The following is a 12,621-nucleotide window of genomic DNA, read 5'->3' as shown; positions in this document are numbered from 1 at the left end:
AGTCACGTTCAGTTCGGTGCGGGTGTGGGGGGAGGAGGGAACTAGCGGAGAGAGCGTAAAAGGAGTATTATGGTATTCATTTTAGCATGCATGGTAATCTGAAACCCCTCCCTTACACCCCCACCACCCAAAAAGACAGACACACACACACACACACACACACACACACACACACAGAGAAACACCTCTTTCTTGCATATTGCCATGACAACTGCCAGCACAGGAAGAATATTATGGTCTGTGTTTTCTTTTGGCTGAGACATTATTACTGGATATTTGGTGCTTTGGAGAGTGGAGGAGGGGTGCGCCTGAGTGGGTTGTCATGACGACCATCTCTATATTTCTTTGATATGTAATTATGCTATATGGTGCCTACCACTCCCCATCCCCCCTTCAAGAAATTACATTTGTTTCTATATATGTACATGTGTGCGCACACATGTGCTGCATTGTAATGGACTTGTGTGCGTCAAGAGCCGTCATTTTACTTTGTTGCATGCAAAGAAATCCAGGTGGATGATAATGGGTGAAGATTGCAAATGGCGACAATATGAGGAGGACAAACTACAATATGTTCCAACATCCCATCTATAACTTCTGAAGGCCTTAATCAAATGGTGCCACTTCCATTTTAAGCCCATATAGAGCAGCATTATCAATGTGAGATTTGAACTTGAGATGCAGACCGTCTTTGAATGTGGCCTTGAAACTAAAAATTTACACTTTTAAAAATTAAGGTTCCAAAATTTTTTTTTTTTTTGCGGTGATTCCATAGAATTTTTGGCTCCAAAACCAGATTTATACTTTTAAAAATAAAGGCTCCAAAATGGGTTTTTTCCAAAATGGCAGTAATTCAATAGAATTTTTGGTTCCCTAAAGAACGTTTCAGTGAAGAGTTCTTTAAATAATCATTTTTTCTTAGCGTCAAAAGCATGTAAAAAAAATCAAAAAAGCCTTTTTTTAATGGAAAGTTTCCATGGATGTTAAAGATTATTTATTGAACCATCAATGCCAATGAAGAAACTTTATTTTTAAGAGTGTTTTTTTCTGGCTCAATTTTGGACCTCAAACCAAAGTTGGTTGCATGTGGGTGAAACAGTTGCATGCTAAAATGCCACTGGCCTGAAGTGCACTAACTTTAAGTTTGGATTGCATATGGCGTTTAATACGCTCACAAACGTCTACTGTAAATACAGAACTGTAATAAGGAAGCAGGCTGGCGAGGAGTTGCTAATCGACTTTTTTTCCCCTCTCTCTCTCTCTTCCGGCTCAGTTCCCGTTCATTCTTTTTTCGGAGTTATGGTTATTGTGGGATGTCAGTGACTATGTTTATTATTATGGGATGTTAGCTGGGGTGGGAGGGGGTGGCTGTTTCCATGGCAACTGTTGCTAAGGGCACGGTGGAATGGGGAAGAGAGGGTCTGTCTTTGGTTGTTGGGGGGGGGGGTTATTATGGTCTGTATGTTGCAAGGTAACTATGCGGTGGGGGGGAAGGGTGAATGTCTGTATGTATGTGTATGTGTGAATATGGGGAGGGAGATTATTATGGGATGTCTGGCCCCTGATCTCTTTGTGTCTATGCAAAGGGTGTAAGTGGCAGAAGGAGAAACTGCGACGTTGTGTGCATCCTACAGCTGAGAAACAAATCACCTGGATACACTTTCAATACTTATTCATTAGACACAGGGAACATTTTAAGTGTTGATGAAAAGGAGCATACAACGTGGGGACATCTTAGATTGAATTAGCTGTTTGTTTGAAAAAGGGAACAGGGTCAAGTTGTGTGAGTACACTTTCTGACATTGTGTAACGTTAATTATGCTTATGTTCTGATTAAATCATACTATGTATGACATCTTTTAGTGCATGTGAAATTAAAGAAATCTTAAAAGTTATGGAGACTTTGCAGGTTAGCATCCCTAGCCTGCTTAGCTAATACCTCACTCACATCATGCCCCATTTGCCTATTAAATGCCCATAACTTGTTTCAACCGCGTATTTGAAAAAGTTTAAACATGCTTTTTAAGTTGCATTAAACCAAATGGTATTCATCCACCACTGTTAAATATATTTGCATGCTTTTCGTATTTTTTTCCTTGGCATGGAGTGACCACTATGATCAGCATGCTACCGTGACTATTAACTTCCGTTTGTATTGTTCTTTTATTTTCTGCCTCCCCCGGCTTCAGGAAGGCACCAGAGGAGGCGAAAATCGGCATACAAGGGTTCACAATCCTCTCTAGCTGGTGTAACCAACAATATGTCCGGCAGTGAGGACGATAGAGACGATTTTGAACATCGGTCTATGATGCAAGGTAAAATATTTACGTTTACTGATGCGGGTCAACTCCACTAGATTAGTCGGTGGTGATGTTGTTTACTGCACATGTGAATGAAATATAGAAGCACGACATGTTTAAACGCATTATTCACGACACATTTTATGTTCTCAGTTGGAGTTTATTGGCGTGAAACTTCATTTATTCGACGAAGCGATGGCTAGTCGGCTAACGAAACAACAAGCCGAACTGATTCTCGATATTTCATTTGTTATAAAACATAGTGAACTAGAATCATCGTTTAAATGAGTAATCCACGTTTATATGTGGATACGTTTGCGTTTCTATCCCCTCCTTTGCGTTTTTTCAGTCAGTGCTTTGTTTTGCCGGTTTTTACGCGGCTAACCGTCGACTTACCTGCTAATTTTGACCGTCACACTCAAATAATATGTCTTCATGTTAGTCAAACATGGCACATAACGTCAATATAAGCACATTTAGGAACTGTTTGAGCAGTAGTGATGGTTTTATAGTAGCATTAGCCGTATTATGTTGTTGTTTTACCGGCATTAGTGCTTTAGCGGCCTACCGGTAACAGTCGCGTGCGAGTTTGACGCGTGAGGATTTTCTGTCCCTGTTCGCGCGCTGTCGGCCTGTAACGTTCAAGCTCAAAAACCTGCGTTTTTGCTTGTGAAATTACTATAAACGTCGATTTTAAGTTTGATATTTTGATTTTGCACTCCAGCATGTGCAGGAATCGGATGTGACGCCAGTTTTTTCAGGGAAATGGTTAAAGGGGGGCTTTGCCCGGGCATTCAGTGTGCTGAATGGAGCAAAATACTCGGTGAATTTTTGTTTTTTTGCCTTACTAATTATGTAAAACAGAATGTAAGATTAAATTGAACAACTTTAGGAAGGAAATTATGGTTTCAAATGTTGTGTGTTCATAATGTTAGTGTATTTAGTGTAGTTAGTCAACTCTCAAGAGGCTTCCTATGTTAATATGCTGGATAAAAGATTAAAATAATTTGTTGAATGCAGTTGAGTGTCTTTTTAGCACCATTTTAAACTTCTCGTGGGTTAAATTCAGTATTTGTGACATTGGACCGCAAAACCAGCCTTAAGTAGCATTGGTATATTTGTAGCAATAGCTAACAATACATTGAATGGATCAAAATGATCACTTTTCTTTTATGCCAAAATTAAGGATGTTAAGTAAAGATCATGTTCCATAAAGCTATCTTGTAAATTTCATACCATAAAATATATCTCAACTTAATTTCTGATTAGCAGTATGCGTTGCTAAGAGCTTCATTTGGACAGCGTTAAAAGTGATTTTCTCAATATTTAGATTTTTCCCTTAGATTCCAGATTTTCAGATAGTTGTGTCTTGGCCAAATGTTGTCCTATCCTAAGAAGCAATGCATCAAAACTTTTTTTTCAACCACTAAATGACTGTAATTTGCCTCTTTGCGTTGGGATTAAAAACCATTTTCTCTGTTATAACCTTAAACTAACTGTAATGTAAGTAAAAAAATATTTTAAGTAATTTTTAATGTACCATAATTATTGCACAAATAGTATTTCTTACCAAAAGATCTCTTCAAAATATTAACTACATATTGTTTAATTAAAACATGAAACATTTAACTGAGCATAGTAAGATGTATACCTGAGGGTTAAATAAAATAAATATTAATGTTGCTTCTCTCATCACTGTACAGAATAAAATACACTTAATGTTATCGACGTAATAATCAATGCATAATATGCCGTTACGCTTACCGAAAGTTGTTGCAAATACACGTTTAGTGACACTGTCATCTATTTTGCCTAAACCCATTAAAATTTATTGACAGCGCTGGTTTGTTTGGAAATATCGAGAGCTCTGTTAACCACGTGCCCGAGATCAAGTTTGTCACAACTCTGTTTTTCAGTGGCTCTGGCTTTAACTGAGGCGCTACAACAAATTATGCCACATTAAGTGCGCCAAAACAGTATTTGTTGTTTGAATTGTATATTAGAACTTTCAAAATTTGAAACATGACACTTTGTTTCAAATCACAAGCAAGGTTGCCACTTGTGAGAGTGACTTGAAAATGCGTGAGAGTTGGCAACCCTGGCTGTGGTACCTGCAGAAAAGTCGGTATATTGTTTTTCATAATGAAATCTGAGGCAAGTCCATTAAGATGTTATCGGATTACTGTTGTCCATGAAAACTTGGTCAAGGACTGACAGAATAATAATAACAACAGTGCCTTGTGACTTCCCTAAACAGAGATAGTAAGAGACTGTTTGCAACTGTATGAAGTGATGCAAAATTACATGTCCTCAGATTCAGTATTTGCAATCCTATTAGTAATATTAAAACTAATATTGTATCTGATCATAATGCTCAGGTCACTTATATCAGTGACTTTTTTTTTTTTTTTGGTCATTTAATACTTCCTGTATCACAGTGAGTAATCGACATCACTTCTCAGCATATAGTGTCTCGGATGATTTTAACCAGCCCAGATCAAATGACTAAAATACATTTCTAGATGACTAATCTATTTCTCTCCTATTACTAGATTAAATGTAAATGTCAACGAATGGCGTTGAAGATTGATTGGATTAAGCTGCTCTTTGTCTAATTACATGGTTCTCAGTTTTACTTTAGTTTGAATGTATTTACTTTACTTTTAAAGTGGTAATTTCCAGTTTAGAAAATAGAAAAAATAACAGAAATGTCAATAGTACGTAGTACATAACCTAAATATTTCTGTCTCCCAGTGCAGTGTGTATAAAATTTATTTTTGCTAATACATCTCCAGTAATACTTATCTGAGTGACTGATAAATTAAGAGCAAAAAATGGTGGTTTATTAAATGAAATGAATTCATTAAAAATGATTTGTATGTGTTCCACAGACGAGGACGACCTGGATGAGGAGTTGTCAGAAAATGATGCCCCAAAGGTGAAAAAGAAGAAGAAAGCCAAAAAAAGTAGCCGCGAGAGCAAAGGAAGTAAGAGGAATCGCTCGCGCAGAGAGGTAATGGCCTTTTCTCTGAGTGTGTTTGTGTGTGATTTCCTTGGAGAGCGCAGTATTCACTATCCTTATGTTATGGATTAGAAACCTCCCCCACAGTGTCTTAATGAGAAACAGCAATTTAGCTGGCATCGCAAATGGGATAACATGTCCTAATGACTGTTAATATCAAAGGTACATAATTTCATTTTTTTTTTTTTTTTTTTTTTTTTTAAGCCATCGAATCCCAATCCAACTGCTTTAAGAATATCTACTGCTGTTATGTTCAAAATACTGCTTTTGTTGTACCACACTGTGCTTTTGTTAGATTTTTGCTGCAAAATCTAAATTCTTGACTAACTGGTTGAGTGATCCCTTAATTTTTTACTGAAGACAGTATAAAGTATTCAGGTTTGTATCTTAGAATACAAGGTGAGTCATTTAATGTAAAGATCACGAACCGGTTTTGTAATGTCATAAGTGGTTGTTAAAAGGACTTAATAAATGCGAGCTCATGCACAACTTGGATGGGGCCTTTGTTTACTTGAGAACTGAGACAGTAATGCTGCTGTCATAATGGACCAACAGTTAATGCTGGAAGCCTAAAATGATTACTAGGCTGCATTTTAAGTTTTGCATTTATCATGACTTTGCTATTGATTTTTAACAATGCAGAAAAATGTACAATTGGCTGCTGTTTAATGAAATGAATACATTCTTCAAATTCAAAAAACTGCAGTCATCTAATAACATTGATTTATTTCCTTTATTTGTATAATGTATTTTTTTTTAAATGTTTTTTGGGAAGTTGATTATTCTTGCAGGAGGAATACATTGAAAGCTATTTTAGTTAAACATCTTGCTAATTGTTCTACAGTTATATATGCTGATTTTATGGCTTTATTTTAATGTTTCTGTACATTGGATATGAACTATCCAAGTGTGACAAGTTAATTTTTTAAATATACAAACTTTGTATATTTAAAAAATTAACTTGTCATGCTTTTAAATTACATTAAAAGAAGGCGAGGAGTGTTAAAATGTTGATGCACTAAGATCCAGTAAGTCTTTTATGCTCACCAAGGCTACAGTTATTTAATAAAAAAATACAGTAAAGACATAAATATTGTGAAATATTATTGCAATTTAAAAGAACAGCTGTCTATTTTAATATAAATTAAAATGTAATTTATTCCTGTGATGGCAAAGCTAAATTTATTCCAGTCTTAAGTCTCATATGATTCTTCAGAAATCAATCTAATATGCTGATTTTGATGCTTCTTATCAATGCGGTTGTGTTGCTTAACTGTGACTTTTTGTTTTTTTCAGCATTTATGTAAAATAGAAGTCTTGTAACATTATAAATGTCTTTACTGTCACTTTTGATTAATTAAATTCTTTAGAAGTCTTACAAAATTCACACCTTGAATAGTATTGTGCATTAATGTAAATCTTAACCTAAAATCTTGTTTTGGACAACGGTCTTGTGATTTTTACCAGCATCCAAAACTAATCAAAAGTATGTCCTATGCATCATCCAGGATATCGGCATCAGTTCTCCAGAGCCCGTAGAAGGCCCTGATATGGACGATGGTGAAGAAGACCGTTCAGAAAGCGAGGGTAGTGACTACACACCTGGCAGGAAAAAGAAGAAAAGAGCCAGCACCGCGAAGGAGAAGAAAAGAAGCAGCTCTGCTGCCGACAGAAACGCAGCAGCTTCCAAACGGAGGGAACCTGAGGAAGAGGAAGACGAGGATGATGACGATGCTGTGAGTTTGCCAGCTAAATGATCTGCATGATAAAGTAAATATAAATCAAATCACTCAGTTCTATAAGATGTGTTTTTCAAAACTGATTTTAAGGAGCCAAAAAGTTCCTCTCAGCTTTTGGATACCTGGGGTATGGAGGACATTGATCATGTCTTTACTGAGGAAGACTATAGGACTCTGACCAACTACAAAGCCTTCAGCCAGTTTGTCAGGTAAGAGTGCATTACCCACATTACAAGTATGAGAAAAATTATTGAATGTTTGTATCAAAAAGTCACCATTAACTAAAAATGGACATGTTATATTGTTTATGGAATATTGCAGTTTTGCAGTTTTGGCTGTGCGCAACGTTATATATATTTTTTTTAAAAAATCCATGTGCGCTTATAGTCTTTGAACAAATGAAACATCTTTTCTATTGTTGCTGGCCCTCACATGAAATTGTAGGTACAGTAATCAAATACAACCCAATGAACCAAAATCAAGTCTCACCCTACATTTTTCTCATTTGACAATCAGATATGTGTAACAATAGGGAAGAAAGGATGATTGCAGTGGCAATTTCAACTCCTTTCTAATTTGAGTAGTGGTATCTCACTACCTGCAACATACATGCTGCTCATAATCATAATAAACTTTGCATCTACTCGCATCTAAGTGCATGTCTAACTGTTGCTGTAGTTGTTTTCCTCTATTTCCGTGTTCTGATGGAGTTTGTAGGGCCTTATGAAATCTGTTATTTTTTTCCCAAATTCAGTTTCATTTTTTTCTAGTTTCTGTTTTTCTGTTTTAATTTGCGTCTAGGCTCTATTTAAATGGTTAAATTAAAGTTTATTAATCAAAAAGCATGTCTAATTAATTGAAATCATGAAACTTTTTCACAATTTAACAGCAGTTTAACAGATCACATTTTTAAGGCCCTATGAAATGCATTTTTATTATTTTTCTCTAATTAATTTATTTCTCTAATTAATTAATAAATATATATATATATATATATATATATATATATATAATAATAATAATAATAATAATAATAATAATAATAATTATTTATTTATTTTTTTTTTACCAAATTCCTGTTTTCTGAATTTCATTTTAATAGTTTCATTACATTTTAATAATCAAAAGCATAGTTTTTTTTAATTAATGAATTAATTTATTTATAATGTGAGAAATAATGTTGTGTATAAATTTACACTTTTCTAGTAAATAAATTCTGGCAAATGTTTTTCTGGTAAATATCTTTTAAAAATAATGTATTGATAAAAATTGTATTACTAGTAGTAATACTATCATTACATTAAGTAATAAATTTGTCAGTTTCTTCAAGTTGAACCTGACTTTTATTTTGACGGGTTGCTGTGAAGACCTTTAAGTTTCTGTTTGTATATGAAGAGTTCAGATACAAAACCCCCTAAAAGCCTTCTTGTTCAAAATTCAGATAATGATACTGAGTGAATGCTCCTGACACATAGTACACATCCATCAAATACTTTTACTTCAAACTTGCTAAAATCCCAGCCTCAGCCCAATCAGAAGTACCACTACTTACATAGAAACCTATACATCGGAGCCTGATAAAAATGCATTTTTTAAAGAAAGACGTCAAAGGATTTAGAGGCTTTTGCATCTGAACTCTTCATATCATAGTAGTTTTGGTTTTTTTCACAAGAAATGGTAAAATGCTCATGAAGTGACACTCCAAGCAGTTCTAGAAATTGTTTGTGTTCATCTTCTCATATATTGAAGTGGCAAAGGTGCAAAACACTGCGTTGTGTCGCGCGCACTTTAGTATGTGTTTAGTAAACAGAACCACGCATCACACATTAATTTACACAGAGATGCGCAGGACATACAGGATTCATATTTAAATACTCTTTTGAGGCTTAATATTTACAGACACTAGTCTGTATGATTTAAAGCAGTTTACTTCCGTAACAAAAATCTACAGATAATTTACTGACCACCTTGTCATCCAAGATGTTCATGTCTGTCTGTCTTCAGTCGTAAAAGAAATTGTTACTTGAGGAAAACATTTCAGGATTTCTCTCCATAATGCTTCCAAAATGCAGTTTAAATGCAGCTTCAAAAGGCTCTAAACAGTAATGATATATCTAGCAAAACAATTGTTTGTTAAAAAAAATTACAATTTATATACTTTTTAACCTCAAATGCTTGTCTTGTTTAGCTCTGTGATGTGCATGTGTAGTCTGTGTAAACCGGGTCAATACAGCTAGGGTAGGTCGAAAAACTCCCATCTCATTTTCTCTTCCAACTTCAAAATTGTACAGTAAATTCCATTTTTATGACTGGATTCCACGATTCCATTTGTGTTTTCCGCATCGCGGAAATCATAGGGCCCTAAGTTAGGGTTGCTTTCCGTTGTCATCTTTAGCTTGCTTAGTTGGAGACACTTGAAGTGATAGTTCCTCAAAAATTAAAAAAAAAATCACTATATACTGACTCATACGTTGTTCCAAACCTGTATGAGTTCCTTTCTTCTGTTAAGCACAAAAGAAGATAATCTGAAGAATGTTGGTAACCAAACAGTTGACGGTAGCCATAATATTCCATAATATGTGAAAAAAATACTGTGTAAGTCAATGGCTACCGTTTGGGTGAACTGTATTACTGATTTGATTGTACTGATACTATTGGATGAGACCAAAACTTGCACTTGAGTTGAAAAATGACACCATTGTCTTGTAAAGCTGCTTTTTTAAGCTGAATGTTTCGTAGTTTGTGAGCTTCACACAGACTGAACTAAATCAACACCGAAATGACCTGAGCTGAATAAAGACGCTGTTGTCTTTTTTTAGAGTAGCTTTCTCTCATGTCTCAAGACGTTTATGTCTTTGATTAGGTATTATCATGTTTATTACTGTGACGCTGCTTTTAAATGATATGTACTGAATAAAGCACCATATAATGAAGTAATGTAAATGATGGCAACAGAATCATCAATTTAAATGTATGTCCACCCAGTTGTAACCATTATGTCCTCGCTACAATCCCACAGGCCTCTGATCGCTGCCAAGAACCCCAAAATCGCCGTTTCCAAAATGATGATGGTTCTGGGAGCGAAGTGGAGGGAGTTCAGCACTAACAACCCTCTACGGGGTTCGGCTGCTGCCACCACAGCCTTAGCGGCCGCTAGTGCCACTGTAACTGTTGAAACTGCGGCAGAAAGTCCACCCGCTGCGCCCGCATCCCAACTCAGTGCCGAGTCCACACCAGCAGCTCCCGTACGCAAGGCCAAGACAAAAGAGGGCAAGGGTGAGTGCAAAGTTGCTTCAGATTCTTTCAGTTTGTGTTTTTGCAATTGGGTTTTTGCCATGTGAGGGAGTGACTGCTAAGCAGCTGTTTTCCCCAGCAGTGACGTTTGTTTGATTTGTGCATTTTCATCTGAACAGTGTAATTATGGACATTCAGCAGTTGTTTTTCGCCATGTTGAGAAATCATGGTTTTCACATTATAATGGTTTCCGAGAAGCTGTTATTTAAGAATGAGGCACTTATTCAACCCAACAGCATACCGCTGTTGCTCATTTCACGTGCAGGAAGGGAAGGGAAGCAAACATGGACTGGTTAATGAATTTGCTGCAGAAAACCTGGACCTGAGATAAAAATGTATGAAATTTAAAACATGCAAAATTAGTCTGTAAGGTTTTTTTAATTGCTCACCGAAGCTGCATTTATTTGATTTTAAAATACAGTAAGAATGTGAAATGTTATTACAGTTTAAAAAGTCTGTTTTCTATTTAAATATATTTTAAAATGTAATTTATTCCTATGATGCAAAGTTTAATTTTCAGCATCATTACTCCAGTCTTCATTGTCACATGATCTTTCAGAAATCCAATAAAACAAGATACGTTATATGTGATATGTGATGAAGTACTTAGCCATTATTTTTTTGCTTGTTGCATAGAAAAAAAAATTATGCTAATCCCTGCGCATTTCAGGTCCCAATGCACGCAGGAAGTCCAAACCGGCTCCCAAACCTCAAGAGAAGAAGGTGAAGACCAAAAAGGTTGCTCCTCTGAAGATCAAACTAGGAGGCTTTAACAGCAAAAGGAAACGCTCATCTGTAAGAATCTCTTTTTTTTTTTTCTCCTTCAAAGCTTGCCTTTGCACTCATCCTTTAACCTTTTTCCATGAACGATGTTGTTTTTTCTTCTCACTCTGCTCTAATTTTAGACATAGCGTCTGGCTAATGACATCCAAGTAATTTTCTGGTCATTTATCAGACTTGCGGTGTTTTTCTCTCTGCTTCAGTCTCCTTTGTATTTCAAATTCTCTTTTTCAGAGTGAAGAGGACGATGTTGACGTGGATAGTGACTTTGACGATGGCAGTATGAACAGTGTGTCTGTTTCGAATGGATCAAATAGCCGCAGTAGTCGCAGTAGCACTAAAAAGAAGCCCAAAAAGAAGACGAAAAAGGGTGATTATCTTGTGCTCTCTCTCGGTTGTGCTGCTAAATAGCGTTTAGGCTTAAAAAGGTCAAGAAAAGACCCAAAGATGTTCTAGTGTTTGTTGCGTAGATGGAAGAACTGATTTGGAAAACTGTGTATCTTGTATGTACTAAACCATCAGGACATTTTTGGAAGCCTAGAGTAAAAACAAAAAACAAAAAAAACAACATTTTAGGCACATTACTATCATACAGCCCAATGAAATAGTCCCCCCATCAGTCCCCAATCTGTGGCTGTTAGCAGTTTAATGTTTTAATTAAATTAATTACGTTTTAATACTTTTTTTTTTTTTTTTTTTTTTTTTTTTGTAATCAAATGAGAAGTTGGCAGTTCCATTTTATTCAGCCAACAAGATGCTGTACAGCAAAGTTTTACTGTTAAAACAAAAAAAAAATTTATTTTATCATTACTTCAAGAAGTACAATTTACTGTACAATATATTTATATCTGTAAACATTTGAATTGACATTTTGCAGTATGTACAGTACCAAATGTTTTTGAACAGTACGATTTTTAATGTTTTTCACCAAGCTTGCATTTATTTGATTCAGTGTACAGTAAAAGCAGTAAAACTGTGAAATATTTTTACAGTTTAAAATAACTGTTTTCTATGTAAATATATTTTAAAGTGTAATTTATTCCTGTGATCAAAGCTAAATTTTGCAGCATCATTACTATAGTCACATGGTCCTTCAGAAATCATTTTTATTAATTTTATTAGATCCAAAGATCCATAGATCAGCATTTATCTGAAATAAAAAGCTTTTGTAACATACACTATACCAGGGGTGCCCAACCCTGTTCCTGGAGATCCACTTTCCTGCAGATCCACTTTCCTGCAGAGTTTAGTTCTGACCCTAATCAAACCCACCTGTCTGTAATTATCAAGTGCTTCTTGAGATCCTAATTAGCTAGTTCAGGTGTGTTTGGTCAGGGTTGGAGCTGAACTCTGCAGGAAAGTCAATCTCCAGGAGCAGGATTAAGCACCCCTGCACTATACCATTCAAAACCTTGGAGTCAGTATAATTTTTTTATTTTTTATTTTTTTATAAAGAAATTCTAGAAATTACTTTTATTTAGGAAGG

The 12,621-nt window shown here is 35.5% G+C and overlaps 1 protein-coding gene across 2 annotated transcripts in view; it reads left to right on the top strand.

Moving 5' to 3' along the window:
* The first annotated feature begins 1,542 nt into the window (after window positions 1-1,542).
* The window catches only part of chd4a (chromodomain helicase DNA binding protein 4a), a 33,095-nt gene continuing 22,016 nt past the window's right edge, over window positions 1,543-12,621 (top strand). For both annotated transcript variants that reach the window (XM_051136754.1, XM_051136752.1), the window contains exons 1-8: window positions 1,543-1,783; window positions 2,190-2,315; window positions 5,192-5,313; window positions 6,831-7,058; window positions 7,152-7,270; window positions 10,081-10,337; window positions 11,026-11,150; window positions 11,370-11,505. In XM_051136754.1, coding sequence (XP_050992711.1) covers window positions 2,261-2,315; window positions 5,192-5,313; window positions 6,831-7,058; window positions 7,152-7,270; window positions 10,081-10,337; window positions 11,026-11,150; window positions 11,370-11,505 — 1,042 coding nt within the window. In that variant the 5' untranslated portion in view covers window positions 1,543-1,783; window positions 2,190-2,260. The remainder of the gene's footprint in view (window positions 1,784-2,189; window positions 2,316-5,191; window positions 5,314-6,830; window positions 7,059-7,151; window positions 7,271-10,080; window positions 10,338-11,025; window positions 11,151-11,369; window positions 11,506-12,621) is intronic.

Source organism: Labeo rohita, chromosome 19 (genome assembly GCF_022985175.1).
Source record: "Labeo rohita strain BAU-BD-2019 chromosome 19, IGBB_LRoh.1.0, whole genome shotgun sequence".
NCBI classification, from domain to species: Eukaryota; Metazoa; Chordata; class Actinopteri; order Cypriniformes; family Cyprinidae; genus Labeo; species Labeo rohita.
The sequence above is the reverse complement of the archived record's forward strand: the minus strand, read 5'-3'. Positions and strand labels throughout refer to the sequence as shown.